The sequence below is a fragment of the Dicentrarchus labrax genome, unplaced genomic scaffold, assembly GCF_905237075.1.
Source record: "Dicentrarchus labrax unplaced genomic scaffold, dlabrax2021, whole genome shotgun sequence".
Taxonomy (NCBI): domain Eukaryota; kingdom Metazoa; phylum Chordata; class Actinopteri; family Moronidae; genus Dicentrarchus; species Dicentrarchus labrax.
The window spans coordinates 15,540,175-15,567,840 of NW_026136704.1; the positions used below are offsets into that span (position 1 = coordinate 15,540,175).

Consider the following 27,666-nt stretch of genomic DNA (forward strand, 5'->3'; position numbering starts at 1 on the left):
CACCTTTTCCATTTTTTTATTTTTTAGATTTTTTTTTTGAGAGACAGGGGCAGCAAATATATATTTAAAGTCTTAATTTTTTCTGCAAGCTGCTTTCTCTAACAAGAAGGCTGTACACGTAGCCTTAATGTATGTGATTACAAAAAAACTAAGAAGGAAGTCATGATTTCATCAGTCGCTGTAGAAGGCATTTGAATGTGAGATGTGGAGAGATCAGGAAAGGTGGAAAGACTGCTGGCCTTCGCGAGCCGCAATCAACAGTTTCTCTCGCATGGTCTCTATGCTGGAGTAGTCAGGCAGCTTCAGGTAGTTGACACAGGTCATGACTGAGGGGAGGAAGTCATCCGGGTTCTCTGTTGACTCGAACGTCTTCCTCACGATCGTCAGAGGGGGATTCAGGCTCCGGAAACCTGAGACACAAGACACAAGACACCAGGCGTCAGGCACAGATATAGTACGGACGTGACTTTACATTTTATACACGGATGATGATAATTATCGGAACTGATAAATTATGATAAATTATCATGATGCATTAGCCGGATAATTAAATTGGTGTTAAATTATCGGTTGATTATAATAATAGAATCTGAATTCTCATTCCAAACGTTTGATAGGATTAATGTTCTATGAAAGCTTAAGTATGTTTGTGAAGTTTTTTGATCAACTTTACCAGAATATCAATATTATCAATATCTGCGATGAATTAATTATCGGTTATCGTATTGGCTGAAAAAACTTCAACATTGTTTGAATCCCTTGTATACCCTTATATAAGCTCAAAAACATCAATAAACAAAACAAAAAGTTGACGCATTTGATGAGTTTAGGTTTGTGTATGCAAGGTGACTCACCTCCGACAGGCAGTCTGGGGCTCCCTGTGACAAACTGCAGAAAGAGTCTCTGCTGCTCGGCATCGAAGCTGCTCAACACCTCAAACAGGAACCGTACCGCACGGCTGCAAAGACATGAGATGAAATACACGAAATGAAATACACATCAAACGTGTCTTGAGATGGAAGTTCACTTAAACTATAGTGTGCTATGTAGGGAGTATGAAAAGTAGCCTGGACCTATTTTGTATGTACAACCATCGTCATTTAGTATAATCGACCACTAACATCCCAGCACTGTATTCACAATAAGTCTACAAGTCTCATCGTAGGTAAATTCTCCAGGGAAAAACTAAATGGCTGTGACTTTGTTTACATTATGAGGGAATTCTTTCCTAATCACAATTTGTGTCACAGGTTTGGCGATCTTCACCTGTCATGTGTGTAGCCGTGGTCCGGTCGACAGCACTCCATCAGCGTCTTGACGTCCCACGTCTCAGATTTACTGCCACACAGCAACTGGTCAAGCTGCAGCAGGAGAAGGTGGACAATGAACAATTAAAGAAAGGACACTAATAATACTAGACTAATACATACACACAGACAATAAAACAAAGAATGAATCTTAGCTGTGGCACGATGCATATTTTTATTGACAGCAGTATGCTCTAAATTGCCATGACTGATGGAAAAGTAAGAAAAATAGAAAATGTGCTTACCTCCTCTGGATAGAAATACTGCAGGTGATGCAGGGGGAAGACTGACTCAAACCCTTCCCTAAATGACTCAAATTGTCTGGACACTCCTTCATTCAGAGTCCAGTACACCACCAACTGGAGGGAGAGAAAAGAAAAGATTAACCTTAGGAGGAACAATATCAAGACCATCAAAAAGTATGACACAGAGTGAGAGTATCCCATACCCTGAGGTACTCCTCCAGGTTGTAGATCGTGACTGGGACGTCTTTGCCGCCCTTTTTCAGCTCAATGTTCGGGAATCCTGGAAGGGTGAAGTCCAAACCCAGGTCCTCCACTGAGCATCCATTCATGTTCAGGCTCTCCAGTGCCTGCTGTAGGGTCTCCCTTGTCTGTTGCGCACACACACACAGTTGACAAAGAGACAGATGGAGGAACAGTGAAGGAGATTAGCTCTGCATGTGAATGTATTAGGGGAACATATTCAGCAACGACTAAGCCCTATGTCATGATCAGATTGGTGTTTTGTGATTTGTAGAAGACTGATGGTGCCATAAAGAAACTTGGAACACCATTATGAGACCCCAGGACCACAGAAGCCCTATGTGCTTTACCTGTGATCGGTCCTGTTCCAGCCTCTTCTTCTGGCGGATAATATCCTCCAAGTGCTGGATGGACTTGGCCACACCAGGATCAATGTTCACCAGGTCATGGGAGCTTATAGACATCTCATGCCGTAGCATCCACTTATAAAATGGCAGCCCCAGGGGCAGGTCCAGCTGAGGAAAGGAGAGGGAGGAGTGGTTTAGAAAGACAGTTAAAATTAAAAACCCATTTGGCAAATTGTGTACATGTGATGTTTTAATGCTGTAATATACCAAAGCAGCTTGATTACACCTGAAAGATCTAAATAAGATTAATTTACCACTGGCAGAAGAGCATTCCTAAATGCCCAGGCTCAGTTGAAAATAATAGTCTATTAACGAGACTGAATAGAAAATAGAAGTCGTTACCAGTCTGAAGTCCATAATGGCTTTGGCCATTAGCTTTCCTAAGAAACGGAACTTCATTTTGATTTTGGCTATGTGTGCTGGTTTGGTTGTCCTGCCGAAGGGAACAGCAAACAGTCCCCTGGTGCTGAACATGTACTTCGTTCCCTCTTGGCTTCCTGTTGGGGCAGAGACACAAGTGTGGTCAGAGTAAGTCAGGTAAAAGGACTACACATACCATCTCACAAGCACTTAGATTTAGTGGAAATCGTATTTAGAGTGAAAAGTAATTTTATCAACATCTGGCCAAAAAGCACAAAACATCCCAAACATGTGATCAGTTTGTAGTTGGTTTAAAAATGTGCTAATGAGGTATTCTTTGTCCCAAAGAGTTTTTAAACTGCTTATGAAACAGTCTAAAAATAATACTGAATCCTCTATATGAACTACATAAGCACCCGAAGACAACAGTGAGGAGATAAATAATTTCTATATGGTTATTTTTAATGCCACTGGATCAGTTTCAGTAGGACTCCCCTGGAAATCAATGAAACGAGGCAGTGGAAACTCACTTTTTTCCACAGGGACCGCCAGAATCAACAAAAAATTAAAGTTCCTTGTTGATGCTTTAGATAAAAAAAAAGTAAAAGATATCCTGACATCCTTTTCATCATATCCTATGTGTGTCTGAAAGTTTATAGTTGGAGAGACAAATGCAGTACCTTTAGGATTGGCCAGTGTGACCTCTTCACCCCTCCACAGGCCGAGATCGGCCCGCTGGAGCTCCTGAGACACCAGAGCGTAGAACTCCAGAGTGGGGCCAAGACCTGTGCCAACCTGAAAGAAGGTAAAAAATTAGAACCACTTCTCAAAAAACCTGAATGAAATTATTTTACTGCAAAAAGTGGAAGTCATGATTCTGTTTTAACGCAACAGACACTATAGGTACCTCGTTCTCGTACTGAATCTCCAACATTGCCCTGGAGCTGCCAAGGTCCTGCATCACAGACTCTGCCTGTTTTAGCAGCTCATCACGGTTTATCGTCCTCTGAAAGCACGAGACAAAGAGGGAGGTTTATGTCAAGTCAGGAAAAAAAGGTAGTTACAAATACATTTCACACAAAAGCAATGGAATACAATGAAATCAGATGACTGTGACTAATTTTCAAATTACAAGTACAACAGTAGAATACAGCAACACACTGCACCTTCTTCCTGTCGAGACGTGGCGCAACTCTGCTGTCCTGAGAATCTGATTGGTTGATCTCAGGGTTTGTGTCCAGTAAGCGCTGCATGGCTCTGTCGCGATCAAAGGCAGTTACATAGAATAACATCTGCCGGGTGTCAAAGGGGAAGAAGAAAGGGCTGCAGAGAGAAAGAATGAGAATAATGTGAGAACAAAGACATGTCAGCCAAACATATCAACACCAATACCAATGGTGTAGTCAAAATACAGGTGAACAATCAGATTCAAAGTCCTCCTTTCTGTCAAAAGTATGAAACATTTACCAGGTTTTTCCAAGCTCAATGAGCCAAGTAGGGATGTTCCCCGTCATGATGACCAGCGGGTCTTGTAGCTGACGGTTAGCTTTGGCTGTCAGCTTACTGTTAATGAACTCACTGGTAGGGATGATTTCCCTACACACAGCATTCTGCAAAGCAACCATATTCATGTTATAGTTTACGTCATGAAACTGGGACAATACATTGCAAGGAAGGCATGAATCAGAATTATTTTTCCTTTGGTAATTGAAGCAATATCAAAATGTATCTCTATGTGTAAATATTTATACAACAATTCCAAACTTTAACAGCTTTAGGAGATGATACAGGTTTTAACAGTGAGATAACAAGGCAACTTGAAGGGAAACAAACTGACTACAAGTTGTTGCCTTCCTCTTTTATGACTTACATCATACAAGTAGAACCAGTATCTACTGATGGAGTGCAGGACCCTCAGCAGCAGGTTGACCTCTAAAGAGGGGTCATCAAAGGTTATGGTCTCTGGTGGCTCCGAAGTGAGGTATGTCTCTAAGGGATTGATGACACTGGGACACACTCCATCTGGAAGTGACAGGAATCAACAGTAGTCATGAAGTCAACTGTGGTTTTAACACTGACAACATGCTTTGAATATTGTCTTAATTTAATCTAGTGACTGAAATGCTTTTGGTAAACATCATCAGTGGGAATTCTGCAGTTAAAAATAACTTTGCTTAGCCCAAGCCCTGACAATGTGCAACTTTATTTTAACAGTTATGGAACATCAGTCTCTATACAATTACAAGAAAGAACCAGATGCTGCTTATTTTTAAACTGCAATGTTTCAGAGCTAGTTTGCAATATTGAACCTAGTAGAAATGCTCCACACTGAGATAACTGAGATTCTCACCATGCCACAGCTCATCCTGCTTCTTGGCGTTGCGAGGTGAGGTTTTGGTGGGAGCAGTCTGTGCTCGGCCCCTCTTTCCACCCACAGCGTCTTTGCTGCCGTCCTCATCCTCTCTCACAGGCTTATACCTGTCAGGAAACGACAACATTTAACATTTAACAAGATAACTTTTTTTTTTGACTGATCCTTCCAAGACTGGCTGGTGAGATCCAAACAAACAAACCTTTCAACAACAGTGAAGGTTAAGAAAGTTGCAAGATGCAAAACAGAAAAAAATAAGAGGCACAAGAACTCTTCTGCAAGAAATAATACTTCTGTATACATAAAGAACCAGTTAGGATTAAGATAGATTAACAAGAATTTTACCATATTGTGTGCGTTTTGGTCCAGATTCCAGCTCGCCCAAGTGGGTTTGCCTCATCGTCCGTCGACTCCCTTTCTTCTTCTGCTTGAAGACTGTACTGCCGTACAGCCTGGTACACTGTCATATTGTATGGCAGCAGGTGGTCACCAATGTAGAACTGTAGTCTGTGACGCACGCTGCCAGAATTCAGGAACTGTGCCGCCTGGATAACAAATTAAATACATATTAGTATTATATATATATATATATATATATATATATATATATATATATTATTATATATATATATATAGGTTTATTGATACTACTGAAGCAATCGCAGGACTTCTCTTTAATGCACATAAACATAAGATTAATTGTGTACACATTAAAAGAGGGGCATTATTTGGCATGAGCAGCATCACACACACCAGGGATTCATCGATTTCATCATCTGAACCGTCGTCATCACTATCTTCATCCTCTTCCCGGATTCGGCCGTACCCTGTGCAGACAATATTTCAAGTTAGTAAACCAACGTAAAAAACACTGAATAAGCCATTTTAATAACAGTTAAAAAGAACAGCTGAGGAAAAACAGATGTCTTAAGACAACTTAAGAGAGCTGATCCCCTGCCAGCCATCTAATTGAATAGTTCCTCACCTCTGACAACAAGATATCTCTCAATGGCTTGCACCAGGGCCAGGGGGTCTATCTTCACAGGGCCGCCTTTCCACTGTTTAACATTAGTGCAATCTGGGTGTCTCTGCAGCTGACACTTGAGCTGATGTGTGTTGAAGAACTTCAGCGCCTGAGAGCCCCTGGAAAAATAAATCAAAAACACATTTTTAATGCATGTATAACAAACCATATAACTGAACTTAAGTGTTTAAACAAAGTTATTTTGATTAAAACCTAAATAATAAACCCACAGACCTGCTGCCATTGCCGTTGCCACTGGGGAAATCATGCACTTTGACAGGGAACTGCTCCATTTGGCTCAGGCAGCTGTTCATTTTGTGCACCAGTGCCAGGTATGGCCCATTGTCTGATGAGTCCAGACGACCTGCAGGCTCCATTCCTGGAACCTGTAAACCAAATGGGAGGAGAAAAAAAAAAACTAATTAAAAACTAATTTTGAATATTTAGACTGCCAAACCTACAAAGTTCTTTGACATTACAGTAATATAACGTAATGTTCAAGTCTCTCACCGGACAGCCAGCGAACACATGGAGAAACCTCTTGAGCCGCACATCACGGCTGAGCAAGTCCCTGTCAGTGTTGGAGGTCAGGTAGACCAGGAGCTGCTTCACCAGCCCACTGTGCTGGATCTCGAAAGACGACACATCAGATTCTGATACAATACTGGAGATCTCCACCAGGCACTCCATACCACCGTCCACCTGGGAAACAGGAACAGAAGACAGGATCAGAAGACTTTCTCAGGGCTGGTGTGTAACATTACTATATAAAGCCAATTTTAGTTAAATAAACACAACTGCAGTATATGTATCTCTGTAGGTTTCATTATTTATCCATCTTGCATTAACAGGATCTGCTGAAGGTTTGTAAGTTAGCAGCTTTATCAATTTGAACAATTTCTACAGCAATTTCAACTTATGGGAATGTCATTATCCTATGCTTGCTGCTCAGTAATGGGGGTTTGTTTTTACCTGCAGGTTGAGCTGCTCAGTGGCTGTGCAAAGTCTCTGGAGTACATTCAGTGCAGGGTTGCTGCCATCCACATTTTCGGAGTTGAAGTAGCGCTCCACAAACTTACTTGCCTGTTCTTTGATCCAGGCCTTTATTTTGTCTCTACAAAAGCATAAAAACCCATATTTCACTGATTAGAAACAGTAGTCCACACATTACCCTCACTACATAAACACACTCAATCACAAGACAAAGAGTGTGATTTGGATAATATTGGAGTGGAGAACAGTGAAATTTTCTTCATTCACTCTTATCATTGTACCTGTTATTTGAAATTGAATCCTTAGGAGGTGCCCTTGCCAGGCCACTCACACCTGCTGTGCGTGAGGGCTCTGAGTTGGCATTGTTGGTCTGGGCACCCAGCTTGCCCCAGGTCTTGGGATTAAGACTGGCCAAGAAGGACGATTTGGGTGACTGAGTACTTGTGGGGCTCTTGGCTGTAAAGAACCAAAAGATACATTAGGAGGGTCATCTATAGGCTAAGAATATATAAGACCACAAAATGTGCTTCAAAAGAATTATAAACCTGCCAATGCTAAACAATTCTGCCACAAGTTACCGAACAACAGAATCTGCTGTAAATCTTGTAGTTACAAAGCTAAAAGGCTCATCAGTCATTGCTAATGCCGGTATTAGCTGACTAATAAATATCCATATAGTTACTCAGTTACACAAAATGTATACAGTGATAGCAATCATCTTCAGATTTTACCATTTTCAGATGTGTTTTGGATAAAAAGTGGTCCTATATTGTCATATTTATGTGTCAGTGTGTCTAGTAGAGACATCACGTATACAGTTACACTAATACTGCAACTTACCCTGATTGTCTACTTTATCATCATCTCTTGGGGGAGAATATTTTGGCCTTCTTGGCCCTCTTTTAGGTAGCCGTTTCCTCTTTAGGACATCACTTAACCGCCTTGAACAGGAGAAAATAAATAAAGCACATAATTAATAAAATGCTCTAAAACAAGTTTGCCCATTCATTAAAATAACTGACATACATACATTAAAATACATTCATAAACCGTAGCATACATGAATTACTAAATAAACACACGAATACTAACTAATATGTAAAGATTTTCAGTTTCCAAATGTAGAGCTAATTGTCAGCTGACAAAATCAGCTCCAGCTGTTTTTAGGTGGTTTAGCACAACAGCAATTTGTGGTTATGAGCTTAGTTTCCAGTGTGACACTGAATTTAGGCCTGTGCAAGACATTTAGTTTTAAAATAATTGTAAACAGCCAAACCAAAGCCACACATGGCCACATACTTACCCCTGTGGGCTGAGGTCCAGTGAGTCATCCATGCTGTGCTGGAAGCTGGGTGAGCCTAGATCAGGAGTTGCATTATTAGCAGATGTGGTGGATGCAGTGCTGATGGTGGTAGTACACAGACTGGCAGTACCACTAGGGCAAGCCTTCGGAGGACTAGTGACCAGAAAGCTCTCAGACTCTGACAGGTTCTTCACCTGGTGCATCACACCTGGAAGAGAAAAGAGAAACACAGGCATTACAAGTTGTCTAAAAACAGCCCAATACACTGCCACTTCATGCCAGTTAGGTCACTTGGATCTGGGTGAGGACTGTGGATCAATATAAAATGCCAGCAATGCAAAGAATAACGCACTGTAAAAAGGGAAAACACTGGCAGCAATGCATTTTTACTGCCAAAATTAAACGTTTACAAACTGAAGGAAACGATTACCCATGGACTTGTAAGCATTAGGATAAGGAAAATGTGTTCTCTTGTTACAGACAAGCAATGCAGTTTTCCATGGGATTATACACTACCTTCTCTTCTGAAATAGACACTGAAGACATCAGGCAGCTTCTGCATGAGGATCTCAGCCATCTGTAGAGAGCCCACTACAATCTTCAGGTCCTGGCTGGATAGCATGGAGGCAATGTGACTGTAGAAATAAACAAAAGTCAAATTACATTTAACTCTAGGACTGTCAGCACTAATTCCCTGGTGTCTTTGAAATTGTTTTTTTTAAAGAAGCTATAGACCCCTTAGTATGCACTGATTTTTACAGATACCCAATGTTTATCTTTTGTGTCCCATCAATTTTGCGCTGGCTAAATGTTGTGTTGGTCATTTCCAACTTGGATATTAGAGGAACAACCACTTCCACTTTCCAGCACTGGCATGCAAATGTGCTCCATGCAGCAGCACAGACAGTGAGTGGCTGTTAAGCTCTTCGTCTCACATCTGTAACAAGTCAGAGATGCTTATCTTTGTAGATTTCATTATTTACCGGCACAAAAGGGCAAATAAATAACAACAAAAAACATCCGTATTGGCAATTGGAAAAAATAGTTTATAGTTTAGTAATTTTAAACATTGGTACCGGCAAAGTATTTCACAATCAGTGCATCCATATTAATCTCCTTTGAGACATACTTCCAATCCTGCTTTAATGTCAATGTTAAAAGTAGTAGTTACCTGGACACAGCATGGTTCCTCAGCACATCCTTCAACAGCTCTGCATCAGCAAAGTAGATGATCCTGAGGATGGCTCTAAGGCACTTGTGTCTGACGGCAGGGCCAGCTGATGAGCTGTACACCTCATACAAGACTCCAAACAGAGTTTTGATAAAGCGTTTTGCCAGCTCAGGGTCCTCCTTCATCAACTGGGCTCGTGCATCTTCTCGACGAACTTCCTGGTGACTTCCTGGAGACAAACAGCAAACAAGCAGATTTATTTCCCCAACCACATTGCAATGGTTCCTCTTTTATTTCAAGATAAAATACAATATGCTGTCATTTTCACACAGATCTCCGTAATTTGCAAAGACCTGTATTACCTGTATTGGGGTTGGCAAGAGGATTTGGTTTCCTCTGGATACCGCGTGCTGTTCCTGTGTCTTCATTGATCTGCTGCATAGAGTTGAAGTCAATTGTGTACACACGACCCAGGGTTGACAAGCTGATCTCATCCTCCCCGTTCTGATGGGCTGTCTGCAGGGCAAGATAATACATATGGATATGAATTGTGTGTATTGAGAGATGCTGACACACACTGAATAGACTGAATGTTGTCAATCGAATACAACATTTTAAAAGATTCAATCCATAATTCATCCTTCAAATGGTTATCTTGTACTGCAGCAGAGGTGACTGACCAGAATTAATTCTAATATTTCAACACTGGTTTATGTATTGTGATACAACATCACAAAATACATATCTCCAGAAAATTATTATTTCATCACAAATTTAGAGGTTTCCAACATACAGAATAGATTTATACCTCAATGATGCGGCTGTCAATGCGGTTATAAGGATGCCATAGTCCCCGGTCATCTCTCCACTGCCAGATTGCTCCCTCTGTTGTCTGGGCACTGCCCTTCTTCAGCATTACATCAACTGCAAAGATGCCCTCTCTAGGCAGGCAGGGCATCAGCTCACTGTAAGAAGAATGTCAATTTCAGGAAACTACAAAAGGTCCTGCTGTCGTCAAGTAAAATGGATTTGATTCCTTCTTTAAAACAATTTTTACTCAAATTACAAATTTCATCATCAACTGACAAGCAATACAATTATATGTATCACATATATAATCAGTATCAAGGTCTGAGAAAATATTTGTCGATTGTTGTTATTTTGTTCACTGTTGAAGGCCCCATGTCACTGTGGAAGAGTATATTTAATACCAGTTCCTGTAAATTGTGCAGAGGACAATATAAGAACATTTTACAAACTTCCAAGAAGCCAGCTATTAGAATTTTCTAATTTTGTAAATTTTTCTTATTGGCAGCATAATTTACAGCATTAGCACCCCCAAATCCCAATGTTTTTTCCCCAGCGTGATCTTAAACAACACTGGCACAATACTGAACAGAAGGCAGGCAAATAGATGTTACCATATGAGGGAGGTCAGTTCATAGAGCTCCTGGGGGCTCCGAGGTACCAGTTCAATCTGCTCCTGGCAGCTGCCATTTGATGCACCACACAAGAGGAAACGCAGAGTTTCTGCAATGTCTGTTAAGAAAAAGTAACAAAGACATTTCTGTTAGTTGCATCTTCAAAACATAATATTTCTTCACTTCTGCTTAGAGGCAGTCAAAAACATGGGTTGATGTGTAGAGACATGAATTCCGTTTAGATAATGCATTCTGAACTGGTGGGTCACAGGCTCAATCTGAACACACACACAGCTCAATGTGTGTATAAAGCCAATCCTGGCAGTGGTTGTTTACACATTGATTTGTGTAGAAGTATGCAAGGCAGTCAGATCCAACAGCACTCTCCCTGAATGCAGGGATGAAAATGTGGGTCCTAAGGTGAGATCACTTAAGAACCACTAGGTGGTGAAAATTAAAGCAGTGATTTGTCTGATCAAGTTGAAAATGTGAGGCGAGCTTTATCTTATCTAAGGGATACTATTGTGCACACCTGAAAACACAGATACACACAGCTGTCGGGTGTCGTTAGCCAGCTACTAGCTAGATTTTGTACTGTCACATCTGTTAGCTGCATAAACACTTACATTTACAAATAAAACGAGGAACGCAACTTCAAAGCAGGAGGTATATTGGTTTACATACATTCAAATAAGATAGTGTTCCAATAGCATATATTCTACATTATAAATGTCCACCTTAAAACCCCTTTGGTCCCAGGCCATTGTGCCCTTGATTCAAAATTTGAGACATGGAATGAAAACTGTGTCCTTTGCCACTGTACACCTACATATGTTGAAGAAACAAAACCCGATTCATAAAGTTATCAGCTTAAAGCGACTTTTAAGGTGTTTAATTTAGCAAATATAACAACATCTGTAAAGTGAGTACATATAGTATGAAAGTATATTATATATGCAGTAATGAAAGAAGCAAGTCATACATGAGTGGCAAGGGGGTGTGTGTGTGTGTGTGTGTGTGTGTGTGTGTGTGTGTGTGTGTGTGTGTGTGTGTGTGTGTGTGTGTGTGTGTGACTCACTCTGTTTCAAAAGTTGGACTGCCAGGCAGGGGCAGTTAGAGCACATAAGGGAAAGCATGCGCACAACCATGATAAACATCCCCGAGCTGAGCACAGGAGGGGTCACTACTAGCAGCTGCTGAATATTGGTCAACAGGTCCCGTGATGCAACCTCCTGCAGCAGGTTCTGTTGATTTAATCACAGACACATACATGCACATTAGCTGGGGAGCTGGATGGCAAATGGGGGAGATAATTCAGAAATGGAAAACAACACAAACAGCAAACATGACGTTAAGTCTTAAAAGAATTACGACCAAAGAAGTACAAACCTCTTCATGTTGAAAGTTGTCCACCAGTCTGGCAAAACAGAGACAAGTGCTTTCAACTGATTTTTTATCCTGAAAGAGTGAAATGAATATAACCATTAGTTCATCTTTATAATTATTTTTCATCTTTACAAGTTACACTGAAAGAAATAACTAGCATATAAAGCACAATGTATGCAAGTTATGATACAGAGGGAGATAAAACACACAACTCAGAGTAGACATGTTTACACAAGTGCTGGAACAACTACATGTTTGTGCCTACAAAAATTAGGCTGCGTGACTTACAATACGTTTCCACATCAATAAGCTGCAGCCACTACTGCTATGCAAATGTAGCATTAGGTAGCCCTCAGACATCTTCTACAAACTCAACCCAAGTAATACTAATGTAGACTTTTCACGTTGCATAATGGGTGAACAAGCAACAGCTACTGGGCTACTACTGATATAGTTCCTGTCACATTTTCTAATGATCAACTAACACACTAAAAAATAATGACAACTTCAACAGTTAAAATCATGTTTACAGTGATAAATTAAGATATTTTTTCACATATCTTTTTCAGTTTTGGCTCTCATCCTAAAGTAAACCCCTGATGTAGCTTGTCGCCTTTGTGTATCTTTTTCTGTCATTATTTATAGCTAGTCATACAATACGGGTGCTGCCATTTCTTGAATTTCTGTTGCAAGACTCCTGCAGAAATATGACAGGGATTTGACAGAGGGTCACGAGTTAACATCTGTCATGGTTAGCAGGCTGCATTTGTTATCCTTGATCACTTAATACTCAAACACCTGTCTGATAACAGAAGGTCCTGAAATTATCTGTACTGTGTAATAAGCTATGCTGAAGCACAAAATATCCACTATTTCACTGTCTGAATTGTAGAATACAGTCTAGAAGAGACAGTCAGCGTTTTTTGTAGGGTTGCACATTTAATCAAAATATTATCAGAATTGCAATGTGGCCAAGTACAATACGCAAATTGCAGAAGATGTAATTTTTTGATAAATCTTGTCCTCCAGATTTAAGAAAACGTTCGGTACAGACCACAAAACAATTCACATCATCATGATTTTAATATTTAAGTGAAAATCAAATTTGTGATACAAAATTGATCATCCCCACTAATTGTGAATCTTTTGCAATATCTGTCAAAATAATCGCAATAGGATATTTTTTACTAGGGATGTGCCTGGCGACTAATTTTGCGGTCGATTAAACAACATTTTTATTTTAGACTAGTCTAAAAGTAATTAAACGCTGAGAAAACAGTCAAAATGAAGCACAATTTAAAGACTATAAAAATACACAAAGCGCACACCAGGCTTCACAAGTTACTCTGTTATTTACTGCAGTATATCCTGTTACACACATTTGACACTGGGGGCAGTTTGTTACATTATCGCATTTAAACGACAGTAAATAAACAGGTTGCACGATACTACTGAAACAAGTAGTTGGCAACAACTTTCTGCCGGATAAACGAATGATAAGAAAGAAAATGAAGACGCTGCTTGTTATTAGACAAAGACAGACATCGATCTCATGGCTGATCGTTGTGGTACAACCCGATACATGATGCCATTTGAGTTTTTATTTTCTATTGTTTTCTACCGCTGGCTGGTGAACGACATGACAAAGATGACATGGCATCACCAATGATGAGAGGTTACAGAGGATAGTGTTACAGCTTTCAGGGTGCAGGTGAGCCAACGCTACGTTACGTCAGCATATACTGTCACTGTAATTTGCCATACTTTTCTTTTCAACTCACATTTCCACCGTCCTCTTTCCCCTGAACTGCCACCTCTAACAGTTTTGTAATGTGAGGTTAAATGGTACAGAGTTAAATCTGCTTTTAGAATCCCACAGCAGACCACAGTAACCAAATGTTATTACTAGGGGCTGCAGGCCCAGCTAGTGGCATAAAGATGCAAGTTACCAGTACAATAAATATTATAATAAATTAGCCAACAATTAGTTTAACCAACTGGTATTTTTGGTGTTGACTCGTGAGATCACCAACGTGTAACTGACTAGTCGACTAATCGTGCACACCCCTTATTTTTTCACATTAATCTGTATTGAAATTGACAACACTTTAATGCATTTAAAAGAAGTCAAACAAGACAGCCTGACAAAGCCAATGTATTTAAGATGCTGGGTGTTTGAAAACCACTTTTAACATCAAGCAAGCTAGGATGACTGAGCACTGTTTTAATAAAATTAACTTGTTTTCTTATTTGTACCCATGTGTTTATAATCAGTTTAATTTCTGGAATTAGAAACTTGTTCCAAGAGGAAAATTGTTACTTGAGCCAAACTCCTGCTGTGACAATGTTGCATTTTATAGTTTATCGTTGTATGACATGGGAAAAACATACCTGGTGTGTGAGTCTCTGAGTCAACAGTGGAAGAGAATCAGCAACAAAGTGAAACTCATCAGGAGTAATGCTCTGGCAGCAGTTGGCTGCAATAGCCAAGGCATTCCTTTGAGCATTGATGCTAAAGAACTCCAGGTAGAGGAGACAGTCAGCGAGCCCACCCTGTGAGGGATGAAACGATAACATTACTGTGGTGTCTAACAGAGACAGGGTGATTTCAGGGCATGACCAAAAGTGCAACACTTACAGCCTGCAAAATGGCTTTGCTATGTCGCCTTGACAACATCTCCAAGGCTGTCAGGGCCTGCTCTGCTACGTCAATGAACTGGATCACCTGAAGCTGTAGACAAGAAGGTGGAACAAGGCATTAGCATATCAAAAGGCCACCATTGAGAATTAACAAGTAATTAGGGAAAGATAGCGAGCGCAGTATCTTACCTTCTCCAGGAAGACAGGAATAGCATCGACCACCACAGCAGAGGATCGAGGGAGTGCCTCCATCATATATGTGAGTGCACGAGAGGCATGATTCATCTGTGTGCAAAAAAATCAAAAACCATGCAAAAATGTCAGGAACGTTACAAAATTAATGAATAAACAGACATAACATAAAAGACAACTTTATTTACAGCAATAAAAGTTCCTCATACTCACAATATCAAAGTTATGCTCCATTTGTAACAGTGTAATCTGTGAAAGACAGTTGATAGTATTAATACAGAATCAGATTTGTGGCAACTCAAATAAACAAATTACTATGCTGGTGAGGCAGCTGTAAAACATACAGGACCGCCAAGTATAAAGAAGAGGTTAATGACCACACAAAATAAGACTTACCAAAGCGGGCACCACACTCTTGACAGGGAATCCACCAAGTGTTTCCTCATTGCCCATCACCAGCAGCTGGCACATCTCAATAGCAGCTTGGAGCTGCTGAGACTCGTCACCTGTGGCCTGCAGGCCTTGTAGTAGCTGCTGAGCCTTGGAGCCTGGAAAGAGGTACATTTTCAGTTATTTAGAGCTTACCAAATGCAAAGAGCACTGCAGTAAAGTTAGGAAGGTTGTACTCACTGGCTCCACTGCCAATGGTCCTGTGAAACAGCTGCGACATGCGGGGCCCCAGGGGCCCAAAAAGATGTGGGGGGAGACCTCTGGCCTCCAGCAGGGCTATAAAGACAGAAACGGGATTTAGAAAGAAACGTACAAAAAGGTAAAACGGAGAACTGTTTAAGTCTTTATACTTGAAGATCAAAAAATAAATAAATAAAGATCAGGGATACGCATACATTCATTGTTGCCCCATAATATAGTGACTCAAGTCTACAAATGGTGAACTTTAGCAGATATCGACTGGAAAAACTGAGGGGATAAACATACCTTGAAGCCTTCCCATTTCAGAGTCATCAGACTCACTCTCTCCAGAGGTTGTCATGCCCACTGCTCCAGCAACTGAGCTTGAAGCTAGACACAAACAGAATTAAATCAAAATTCATAGGAAAAGTTAAAGAGTAAAGGAAGAAATCAATTTCTCAAGACTAAAAACCCCTGTGGACTTGAACAGGTTTAATTACCATATAAATTTAGTGAATAATTTTGATTTTCCATAGATTTAACGGCATATACTAAGGACAGATGTTCTACTGTCCAACCAGAATCAACAGTAGTGGCATGATAGGTACCTGAAGCCCCTTGTGATGCCTCATCAGTGCGAGCGGCTGACGAGTTGGCCCCATCCTGGTTGTTGTCAGAGTCGGCCATTTTCTCCTGTCGGCGAGCGTCGGCTGCCCCGCGCTTGCCCAGGCCTGAGCCCCGCCGACTGTGACACAAGTAAAAACAAGACAATGTGAATGACAGCAGAGTGATCCCAGCGTACAGTGCATTCTGCGTTACAACTCTAACTACTCGCTTTGGCTTTATTGAACACGTAAAGTATGCAGAGCGGATGTATCTGTTTTCTGGCTACCCCCTGCAGCGCACGTATGGCGCAGGATTCTGTGATGGACACGGAGAATAGGGACAGAAGTGTGGATATGATCAAAACTTTCTTTGATCATGAAGCCTGATGTTACTCATCTATTCAACTGGTTTATCACTGAGATGTATGACCTGCTCTGGACTGGAGTCTGTTCGGACAGATCTTACTGCGATGCATTATTATAAACTATGATGATGAACTGGTCATTTCTCCCCTGCAAACAGGCACACCCCCAACTGTGTCTGAATCCCAGCGTCCTTTGTGTAAGTGGTAAAACAAGAAGGTGCGCTTTCGTTTTGGGATAGTTTAGGATTGTTTCTTTAGTTTTTGGACCCAGCACAGCAATGCAAAACTTAAATTTTTTTGCCACATTGTGTAATATGGGCAAGTTAATATTTACAGACTACAGTAGGCGAAGAGGGAGAAACCTGTCATTTCCGTGTCTTTCAGTCTGCTGTTTTAATCTTTCTTGTCAGAAAATATAGACACTTATAACCCATTTCTGTGTCAGAGGGCCACACACCCTGTGCTTAAAAAAAACAAACAGAAGACTGTCCTATTTTAGATTTGTGGAGCGGACCTCCGTGGTGCATACGCGCCACTTGCGTGCTGCTCTCACGCCCGGTCTAGCCAGTTTCTTTGATTATAATGGTAGCGTAGTGTTGTAGCATCCGCTCCGCATACGTCATGTGTTCAATGTAGCCAAAGCATAAGACAAATGAATACACAGCAGTGGTACTATGGGATATTTTTTTCATTAATGAAATTATTATGATTATGGATATGAATGATTATGCTCATGTATATCTGGTCATACAAAAGTATGAGAATCAAAACTGAGATGCACTTAGTTGCTGTTTAAGATGTTGGTAGTTGGGTCACCGTCCATACAGCTGATATGACTAAATAGTAAAAGGACTAGACTTATATAGCGCCTGTCTAGTCTTCCAACCGGGTTGAAGGATTCTACTTCACAGACAATGGGCATGACAAGCCAAGGCTCTCCTCAGTCTCTAACAGTGTCGTCAATGTTTTTCTATTGCTATGAGTCTGATGTTGTTTAAATGACTGAAAAGGTAAAAGTTTATTGCAATAAAACCTACCTTCATGAAGGTTATATTGTTAATTTTTTGTTTACACAATGTATAGTTTGTGGAGTCTACCATCCTTTGTGTGAACCAATCATGAAACTAAAAACTACAAAATTTCATCTATTTGTTTAGGCGCCAATATTTACACTACAGTCGTAACAGCAATTTTTACCTGGTGCTGGCACAGGAGCCCGTGGTCTTCTGGCGTGTGCTCCGCCGAAAGCTGGGGAGCTCTGCTGGAGGAGACTCGCTGCGCTTCTTAGTGGATTTCCTCAAACCTAAGGTGAAAAAAAGTGACAAATGTGGACTAGGCAACAAAACTGGTATCAAATTCTGTTGACTGGACAACATTCTTAATACAAAGTAAATCAAAACCATTGTGATATTTGTGTCGATTTTTAGGCTAGGTAACATGACACATTTGCCATTGTAACTATAAAAGGCATCCATAACAAGTTTAGCAGAATATCTGGGTTAAATTATTAAACACAATGGCATACTTTAAAGATCTTTTTGCTGTGTAACCACAATAAAAATCATGCCTCCATATCATAATTATTGTTCATAGGTTTGCGAAACATCTTGGCCAACATGGCTGCAAAGACTGATGCTGAGTCTTACTTTTCAATACAGTGAAGGCTCTAGTGTTGGCTGTTTAGAGCCCTGTACCACTGAGTAGATGGGTATTAATAGTAACCCAACCATGGCCCTATGACAGGACAACCTTCATGCTAGATCTGTGACTCATAATTCAGTAGTACAAAAATAAACATTTAAAAGAGTTAAGACCAAATGATTTGATGATTTAAGTACGGTCATTTCCTTTTTGTACTTCATTCGACCTTACCTTTGAATTATACTAAGTCAAATATGTATCCCTCACACACACACACATTTCAGCATGAGTTTCCCAAAAATTCAAAATAAAGGTCAAAATAATCTAGAGCCACTCAATGCAATTACAAATAAGTTTCTACTCTTCAGGCTGTAGGAACTACCAATTCGATATGATCAAAATGACATTGTACAATGTAAAACCATACAGAATCACCAAAATAAAAATAAACTGCACTGTACATGCTTACTTACCATTAAAGCTGAAAGTGTCAAAATGTGTGTTAAAAGATATAAGAGGTTGACAGATGAAGAAAAGAGATGAAGTTGACTGTCCTGACAGAAGCAGCTTATGAGTCCTTCCCTGCCCTCAAACATACCCCTGGTCAGCTGGTGGGCCAACAAGCTAAGCCAACTTAGGAGGGGTCTCTCCATTTGGGCCTAGTGCCCATGGCATAGAGCCCACCTCAGTTTCTATCCTTTCACCTACCTAGAACAGCCTGACCCCAAACTGACCTGAACAGCTTACACTCACTTAACCACACACAGCAAATTTCTACTGTAATATTCCTGTGCATCTGATGTATTATCCTGCATTTTTTCTGCTCTTCTCAACAGGGATGGGTATCAAAGATCAACATTTCTTAAGTACTGACTAAATGGTGGCTGATGCATTGTATATTGCTAATTGTCTGGTACCAAAATTTGTTTCCTCTGGTTAGATATTACTTTATTGAAATCAATACTTAGCAGATTGTTTACTGTACTTTATTGAGGCTTTTTTTCGAGTTCCTGTACAGCAGTTTTAGTAGATTTAATACATTTGACTTATTTTTAATAAAAAATTTAATTCCATCGAAGAGAGTATTTTTACTGAGCCAGCTACAGTATCTGACAGTGTATCTTTTGTATTGGTACTAGAGCACAAACAATATATCAGCATGGCTGATATTTCTGGCTGATTGTAATGTAATAGACAAACTAGTGTGTATATCTGCCAATATGTAACAAGAGATTGCAGTCCACAAATGCGAAGGGTGTGTTAATATGGTCATTTAGAGACACTGTTGGCATTGGGTAGTTGGTCAACCAGAGAGAACTGACAATCATTCTTGTTAAAGAGACCTTATATTTATATATAATGTGTTTATGATAGAAAAGAAAAACATGTAACCATCTGGCTGTATCTGGTACGAAGTCTTGACTTTCATAACATTGCAGTTATTTAAAGTTTTCTAGCAATACCTGCTCAAATTCACACAAAAGAAGCATTCTGCATTCACAGAATTGAAGCCGTTAGATTAATGGTCACAGGACTAGAAATATCACCATAAAGACGGGATAATTTAAATATATTTTACCTAAAACTCTGTCTACCAAACCTGAGTTGAAATTGACGCAGTTGCTGCACACTGACAATTCCTCAACTAGAAGTATGTTTAGCTACTCTCCAGTTTCAGGCTACTGGTACTTAAGTCTGAAATCTGAGCGTGTTCACCAGCTCAGTGAAGCCCACACTCACCACATGTGAACTAGATATGGTAGTTAAGACACACATGCTTTATTGTATGTAGTAGTGATGCGCGGGCCAACCTGTAACCCGCGGGTTACCCGCGGGTCGGGTTGGGTCAAGAAATGTTAACTTTATTGGCGGGGCGGGTCATTAAGGATTAAATATGTCCAATACAGCCTACTTCTTAACAACACTGTTGGGTAAACCCACCTGCGACCTGACATACACACACACACACACATATATATATATATTTTTTTTATTAATTAATTTGTTGTTGCCAGTTTCCAGTGCCACTCGAAAGGCTGTTTTCAAGCACATTTGTAAGACCAAATAAAAGCCTTATTTAATGACATATTTAACGTGTATTTAATAGTGGCGGGGTGGGGAGGGTTGTGAAAATAGATGCGGTTGTGCGGGGCGGGATGGAGTGGGTCAAATTATTAAATAAATGCGGGACCCGCGCATCACTAGTATGCAGTGTGTCAGAGTGTCACCAACTGTATTTATACATGTACATCATATGAGTTACACAGATGTCTGGATAAAGGCTTTGGCTGTGTCACTCCTTATTTACTATATAGTGCACTATATTTATTTACCCTCCTCTATTTTAATTTTGCCTCTGAATTGAGGCTGAGTGTGTAAATGTATCCACTAAATAGTGCCCTTTAAAAATTACACAGTGGACCAAAATAAGCTGTGTTCTAGCATGTACACAACTTTTTGTGACAATCACACAATGCAAAGAAAGGATCCATACACAGGTAGTGTCACTCACTTGCTAGTTTAGCTTGTAATCCTGATGGCCCAGGTTTGGAGGTCTCAGTTTTGGAGGATCCGGGCAAGGACAGTTTGGGTTTTGGCAGGTTGACTTTGGGATTGAAGCGTGCTGCCCACTCAAATTTTGAAGAGCTGGCGGTTTTGGCCTGCTCCTTGTCACGTGTACTACGGCGTGGGGAGGGGCTTGAGGCTGAGCGAGAGCGCCGTGCCTTGGTCTGATCTTTTCCTTGTTTGACTCGGGCACCCTGCGTGGTCGTGCTGTTGGTGCCTGTGGTGGAGGAAGAGGAAGAGGTGGAGGCAGAGGAAGAGGAGTCCGTCACGTTGCTACACCCAGCTTTGGCTGAGGCGGCCGATTTAGACGCCAGCTTGGTGGGTTTTGCAGTTCTGCCCTCGGTACGATTGGGGAGGGACCCAACGGTGCTACTTAGACCGGGGAGAGAGTCCGCTTTCTTCCGTTTCTGGATTGGTGAGGCCCCAGCGGCCCCGCTCTTCTTGCTCTGGCCTCGACCTGACGATGCAGGTGGTTCTGAAGCAAGTGATCTCTTCTTGGACTTAGCTGGTCCTTTCTTGGTCTCTGAGGTATTGTCTCTGGGTGGTGGGAGTGATTTGGACTTCTTGGCTGGTGTCGGTCCAAAGGTACTAATTTGGTCGGGAGCTTCGGTTCGCTTCAGCCCTCGGGTGCCTTCACTCTTTGACTGGTGGCCTGGTCGCTCTTGTTCAGATGTCCCTGCAGCCTCTGGCTCGTCTTGTAACACAAATGAAGCCACGGACAGAGAAAGACCGCTTCTGCTAGAGAGCAAGAGGGACAAAAAGAACACCATTTTAGAAAAGTCTTCAAACTGTGAAAAGTGATTAATTACAATGCCACATTCATTGTACTCATTCAGATTTAGAACAAAACCCAAAGTTGTACAATACTGTATATGTTCTTCCTCATTGTGAATTTTACACAGTACGATACTATTGGATGAAGTACAAACCCACAAACACACGCACACACAATAAGCACCAAGTAGAGAGGAGGGGTACCTTCGTGAGCTGTGCCCTCTGGACTGGCCAGTGGCTGAGCTGGCTGTGGCTTTGGAAGCCTTAGAATTAGGTCTTCTACTTTCAGGTGGGGAATTTGCTTTATGTTTTACCTGCTCTGACTGCAACCTGTAAGGTTGGAAATTAAAGAGCAAGTGACAGTGTGGGTTTCTGTAATTAAGCCACATATAAAAAAAGAGAGACTTTATCAATCCCCAAATAATTTTGGCTGACTGCAACTGAGTATCCTGTGAGCATTAACACCTCTGGAGTAGCAAGAAAAACAGCTAAAAGAACAGTTGAGTATCAACAGTTAATCACATTTGTCTCTGATAAAAGAACACAAGACAAGATTCCCCTTTAATCAAAGAGGCCATTATAACCATTCTACATCAAGTTCAAATGCCAATTAATTACAGACAAACACCACCCATGAATTAAGTACAAATACCCCTCTATTAAACAGCCCTCAATTGTTCCTCCCCACATACCATTATTACTGCCTTATAACTGAACTAAAAGTGGACACCAAGGGTGCAGACAGACTCACCTTCCTGCGACTGTGTGGTCTTGTGGCTGGGCCGCAGCAGTGTTCCTCTGTGAACGGCGCAGTGACCCCCCTGGATTGGAATTAGGCCGGTTGGACATTGGCACCTCTCTCCTGAAGGGACATACCCTTTCTAGACACTACCATTCACTACAATAGAAGACAGAAAGAAACCACATAAGGATATTGACAAAATGCGATGGTGAGCGCTTTGGAAATATCAGGGGCTTGGCCGTCTGATCATACATTTGTATATTTCAGGAGGCAAACTCCCTCTAGAAAAAAGACCATTCCTGTTACTGTTACTGACACTCACTTACACAATTTGTGTAGGGGCAAAAACAGGCTGCCAGAAAGATCATGGGCTAGAAACCAAACAACTCACAGATGACACAATCACAAATGTAAAGGAGTTCAAATGTTGTTTTTTTTATCAATTTCATAAATTATGTGTACAGTAGATTTTTTTTTATTAAAAAAATATTTAATTAAGTCAGTTAATGAATCCAAAAATAATCAGAATAGCTTCATAACATCACTATACCAACCCAAGACTCCCCTGAGTAATGATGCACAAGGTCACAGGCAAATCAAAATAAACCTATCACTGAGCAGACTGCAAGTCAAACAAACCACATAAAAAGATAATTACATTTCAAAGTTTCAAACTGATTTTAAATAATATCTACTACTGTTGATAGTCTTTTAAGGGGCCATAACATCCCATAATATTAAAATACCTGACCAACAGAGCCTGTTGTTGGGGTAAGTTGTAGTAATCACTCGGGATGTGAAAGAAAATGTCTTACTTGAAGAAGGGTAATTTACATGTAGTTCTCATGAGTCAATGACATGAGAGTACTGATAACAAAGTGATGAATATCTTTTGAACACATCAGCAGGATGATTTTATCAACTGCTACACAAAGACCACTGAATCACAACTTACATACGTTCTGCCATCCAAAAAATAAAGATTACTATTTTACCAATTTAGTTAAGAGTTTAAATCATTATATCATTGATCATAAAAATACGCCACACTTGGCAAGCTCACAGGGCCATTTTAGGCCTGCACTGACAGTGCATCCTAGTCTTTGTTTATTCGTCCATTCTGACAACTGGTGCACCACACTCGCGTATAATGTGATTAGTTAAGCACATCAAATGATCGGTAGCTTGAAACACTCGCCGGTACCAAGTTTTTATTACGACACCACTAAACAAGCACGGCAGTGTTCAATTTTTATACCCATGATATACAGAGGCCTATATTTCTGACGTAGTTCTCTACCACCACCGACTAGCATGTTTAGCCACTCATATCCTAGCAAGACCCATACATTTTGACAGTAGCTTAGTCGCATCCGTGTCCACACCAAAAACTTCCACGTCCCAAAAGCGAAGCTTGTAACCGCTGGTTATTGACTATGATGATGAGAAAAAGCTAAAGGCTAGTAAGCACATACCAGAGGCTCGTTGGTTGAAGTTACGTTGGCTAACGTAGCAGTGGTTACATGGAAATGCGTAGTTGGCGTACCGGTGTGTCAACCTATTTAACTCCCAAACTAAACGCACTGCCAAATTCTAAAAGCCACCTTGTTTTCACCTAGTTGTGGTACGAAACGGCTAAATATATACCGGACGGCCACGACGAGCCCATTAAGTGCCAAATAACGATTACGTTCACCTGAGATTAGCTACACAGCGAAAATGGCAGCATCGACAGGACCGTCTTCCGAAAGCCGTTTAATGTCATATAGCTAGCAGGCTACCGTACACCACCGTAACGTGAGGCTACCCTGGTATGACACACTGCTCTGTCTCTGGCTGACGACTGAGTTTGAAGACAAGGGAAATAAATATATATAAATATATATATATAACTGTTACATGTCTCGCACGCAAGTTAGCTCACCTCCTCTGCTGTTTGATGGGATGATCAAATTAAAAATACACAACTGTCACTACGACCGGTAACCAGGCAGATCCAGGGTCACTCTCTTAGCAACTGTCAACGTTGTTGTTGAGTACACACGTATAGCTAACTACCGCTGGCTCTCTCCGAGGATCACTGATGTTTTCTAAGCTGACTTAAGGCCAATGCCTGTCTACAGCAACTGGCTACCGTCTCAGCTAATGTTAGCCAGACAGAGACAGAGTTGACTTACTGTCGAGCAACGTGTCAACACAGCAGATACTTCCTATCACAGCGCTGGGCACGATTAACCAAACACCGTCAACCATTTTATTTAACCGAGCATCTTAGCGTTTAGGACAAGTCTCGAGGCTAATAATTAGCAAGCTAATGCTAGCTTAGCTTAAAAAGGGGGACAGCGAGTGTTTCTTCAGAGACCGTTCACTCGCAAACAACAAGCGGACACAAATAAACACCTGGCTGTTAGCTACACTAGCTATTGTTACTGGTATTAGTTCAGATACCTTAGCAACCCGATGGACAATAAGCCACTGACCTTATCGATACGGAATTAGCGTGGTGCGGGGCAGTCACGTAGCTGACGGTAAGCGTTGTCAAACCAAACAACAGCGTTGTAGCTATTACCAGCTAACCTTGGCAGGCTAGCTAATTAATATTAGCTAGCCTTGTTGTCGCTGGCTAACGCGTTGCCAACTCGACAAGATGCTAATGGGATTTATTAGACAAACAACAGCTTCTTTACAACTCACGAACTGCGGCTTTTTTTGGGGGAAAAAACAAAAAAAACAAGTCAAGTTTTGTTTAAATGTACAAGTTGTCCAGCTAGCAGCTAGCATGTTAACGCTAGCTAGCAAAAAGAAATGGCCTCTGATACCTTTTAGACACAAAAAAACAGGAAAGCAGGAACGGGACTCGAGATATTTTCGCAACACTGAATCATAATTCCTCCGATGTATTTCGATATTAAATGATCTCGAAGGTCCGAGAGACTGTTGGCTGAGATGTCACTGAAGATTTCTACCTTTTGTATAATGTTGTTACCTATTTGTTCCAGTGTTGTAGTTGTAACAGACAGTGCACCAGCTCCTCTTTTCTCTCTCTAGCCCTGATACTTTCACATCAGCTGAGGAGCCGACAACTGCAATATACATCCGCGTGATTCATCCGCTCGGGGACTACTTACTTCTGATTTTTAGCTCTCGGCATTTGTTTGTGTGTGGCCAACAATGCCACTGCGAGCACTAACGTTAAGTCTGAGGCGTTGGTCTTTAAACCTATATGTTAGCCATAAAATATTTGCAACAAAAAGATGGGAGATATATTTGTCGTTTTGGAAACATAATCACTGCAACACTGAAGTCGTTGGTAACATTAGCGTGTCACAAATATTAAGTATCAATCCGCTGGGTCGTGACCCCCCCCCCCTTTTTTTTTTTTTTTTTTTACATATTCATAAAACAATTAATTTTATAAATTAATTTTAAGCCATGAATTACCCTTTTTCATCTCCTTACATCATCATCCATTAAACGTTTTCCCTGGTCGTCGAGTAAATATTATGTTATTTCAGTTGCTTTTCAGTTGTCATGGTTACAATTCTGCGTCCAAAATGGCGTCCTTGCTCGGGAAGCATCTATTTGAAATCAGCGCTCAGGGCCCACCTCCTCCAAAAGATTACTTCCAACTTGTTATCACCAAAAATGAGGTCGAGTACTTGTATGAGTTATATTTATTAAGCAGTGTCTCAAACAATAGCGTGGTCAAAATAATAAAGGAACACTGTGGACATGTAACTGCGGCTAGCTTAACTCTAACTTACAAAAGTTAGTTAACATGTCCGTTAGATAATACCTTTCTTTGTTAATGTTAGATAACTGTTACCTTGAACTGAGTGAGAAAGTAACCAATACATTTATGGCAGAAAGTATTCAGTAATGTGTATGACTAATTATATGAATAGCTTTTGCAGTGGGTTTTGTCCCAGGTAATTTATTATTACATATATTATTGTACATGCCCTGAATAGGATTTTGGATTCACATGATGAACTGTAAGGTTCTCTAAGTCACATCTTCTCTCTCTGCCTTCACTTTTTATCTTACGTTGTTGTTTTTCTAACTTTAGGTAATATGGAGGTCATGGAAGATTTCTGTGCGACTTGAAGCCCGGGGCGCTGCACCAAAAGAGCTGAAGACATCCCATCAAGATTTCCTACATAACAAATCACTTAAGTGTAAGGGTTCATCGTGTAGATAGATAGATAGATAGATAGATAGATAGATAGATAGATAGATAGATAGATAGATAGATAGATACTTTATTATGCTATACTGAAAATCTTTTTCAATTGTTGTTAATTTGTTTTGTGAAGTGTAACAGTACTTTGTTTGGGCTCAGCATTTGCTTTAACAGAAATCTATCATTTGACAGAGAACACGTAGTTAGGTTTTCAGTAATTTGACATCCAGGCTGTGCTTTACCCCTCATCTGTAGACGATGTTGATGCTGTTTTTGGGCAGAGAATCCTGGATCACACAATATTACTTTGTGAAGGAAAGTTTGATTACCTGGAGCGCTTACCGGATGACATATTGATCAGGATCATGTCCTACCTACAGCTGAAAGATACAACACTGATGGCACAGGTTTCACATAGATTCAGAAAGGTGAGACAATTTTACAACAGTATAGTCGTGTCTACATTAGGTCACTCTCTAGAATGGACATATGTACTTGTACACTGATAACCACACCTGTAAATCTGCATGTTTGGTTGTCTTGTGCTCTGATTGGACTGTACCAGCTCTGCAATTCTGAGAAGTTTTGGGAGGACACTGTGAGGAATCGCTGTGCTGAGTTTACCAGTGACATGGAGGGCATAGCAAATGCCATGGGCTGGAAGAAGCTCTTTTTTACCTTTTTCCACAGTAGTGGCAGAAAGGAGCAGCAGTGAAGCAACTGAACAGTTTTCTTACTGTTCTGAAACAACTGAAAAACAAATGCAATGACAGTGGATGAATATCAGGATTCATTTTACTTTGTGAAACGAGAGCCAGTTTTCAGTGAGGTTTAGTGAGTGTTCTTGAGTTTTAACTTTAGTGTTGAGATATGTGATCTACAAAAAAATGTAAATCCCATTGGTTTAAAAGTTCCAAATATTCTTCAAAACAAATCAGTATTTTTATGTGTTGCTAATTCCTTCCTTACACTTTGGGTGGCAACAATTACCACCAGTATTCAAAGAGAGATGCCGGTACTTACGAGTTATGTATGTTGTTGTTGCAAAGAGTATACGTTGTGTAATATTCCTGATATATTAAATTAGCATACTGTACAATA

General features: G+C 40.6%; 2 protein-coding genes across 11 annotated transcripts; one reads left to right on the forward strand and one right to left on the reverse strand.

The window, feature by feature from the left end:
• trip12 (thyroid hormone receptor interactor 12) lies at positions 1-25,466 on the reverse strand. 10 transcript variants are annotated; one of them, XM_051399516.1, is made up of 42 exons: positions 25,369-25,466; positions 22,392-22,538; positions 21,845-21,970; positions 20,814-21,604; positions 17,858-17,963; positions 16,299-16,435; positions 15,997-16,080; positions 15,691-15,786; positions 15,457-15,608; positions 15,274-15,309; positions 15,058-15,153; positions 14,867-14,959; positions 14,620-14,781; positions 12,232-12,300; positions 11,921-12,086; positions 10,843-10,960; positions 10,230-10,386; positions 9,784-9,937; positions 9,422-9,650; positions 8,767-8,885; positions 8,251-8,458; positions 7,788-7,888; positions 7,229-7,403; positions 6,927-7,068; positions 6,465-6,656; positions 6,189-6,340; positions 5,916-6,073; positions 5,684-5,757; positions 5,276-5,475; positions 4,910-5,037; positions 4,430-4,581; positions 4,027-4,169; positions 3,726-3,882; positions 3,467-3,565; positions 3,240-3,354; positions 2,542-2,696; positions 2,143-2,307; positions 1,756-1,920; positions 1,553-1,666; positions 1,267-1,361; positions 855-958; positions 1-410 (listed from the first exon to the last, which is right to left on the reverse strand). In XM_051399516.1, exons 2-42 carry the CDS (start codon positions 22,487-22,489, stop codon positions 214-216), a joined length of 6,180 nt encoding a protein of 2,059 aa, XP_051255476.1. In that variant the 5' UTR covers positions 22,490-22,538; positions 25,369-25,466; the 3' UTR covers positions 1-213. The 10 variants fall into 10 exon arrangements, with proteins under 10 accessions (XP_051255476.1, XP_051255481.1, XP_051255479.1 ...); XM_051399521.1 differs by lacking the exon at positions 25,369-25,466 and adding an exon at positions 25,349-25,366; XM_051399519.1 differs by lacking the exon at positions 25,369-25,466 and adding an exon at positions 25,202-25,348.
• Positions 24,246-27,666, forward strand: fbxo36a (F-box protein 36a). The gene is made up of 5 exons (XM_051399530.1): positions 24,246-24,910; positions 25,898-26,032; positions 26,452-26,560; positions 26,821-26,993; positions 27,131-27,666. The coding sequence occupies exons 2-5, from the start codon at positions 25,937-25,939 to the stop codon at positions 27,278-27,280; spliced, it is 528 nt and encodes a 175-aa protein (XP_051255490.1). The 5' UTR covers positions 24,246-24,910; positions 25,898-25,936; the 3' UTR covers positions 27,281-27,666.

Coding starts and splice junctions, on each gene's coding strand:
- trip12 (XM_051399516.1), bottom strand. CDS start 22,489: ATGTCCAACCGGCCTAATTCCAATCCAGGGGGGTCACTGCGCCGTTCA. Junction 16,436..17,857: donor GGCTCCTGTGCCAGCACCAG/GTAAAAATTGCT, acceptor CTTGTGTCACAG/TCGGCGGGGCTCAGGCCTGG. Junction 7,069..7,228: donor GATTCAATTTCAAATAACAG/GTACAATGATAA, acceptor ATGCTTTTGTAG/AGACAAAATAAAGGCCTGGA.
- fbxo36a (XM_051399530.1), top strand. CDS start 25,937: ATGGCGTCCTTGCTCGGGAAGCATCTATTTGAAATCAGCGCTCAGGGC. Junction 26,033..26,451: donor TTGTTATCACCAAAAATGAG/GTCGAGTACTTG, acceptor TTCTAACTTTAG/GTAATATGGAGGTCATGGAA. Junction 26,561..26,820: donor ACATAACAAATCACTTAAGT/GTAAGGGTTCAT, acceptor CCTCATCTGTAG/ACGATGTTGATGCTGTTTTT.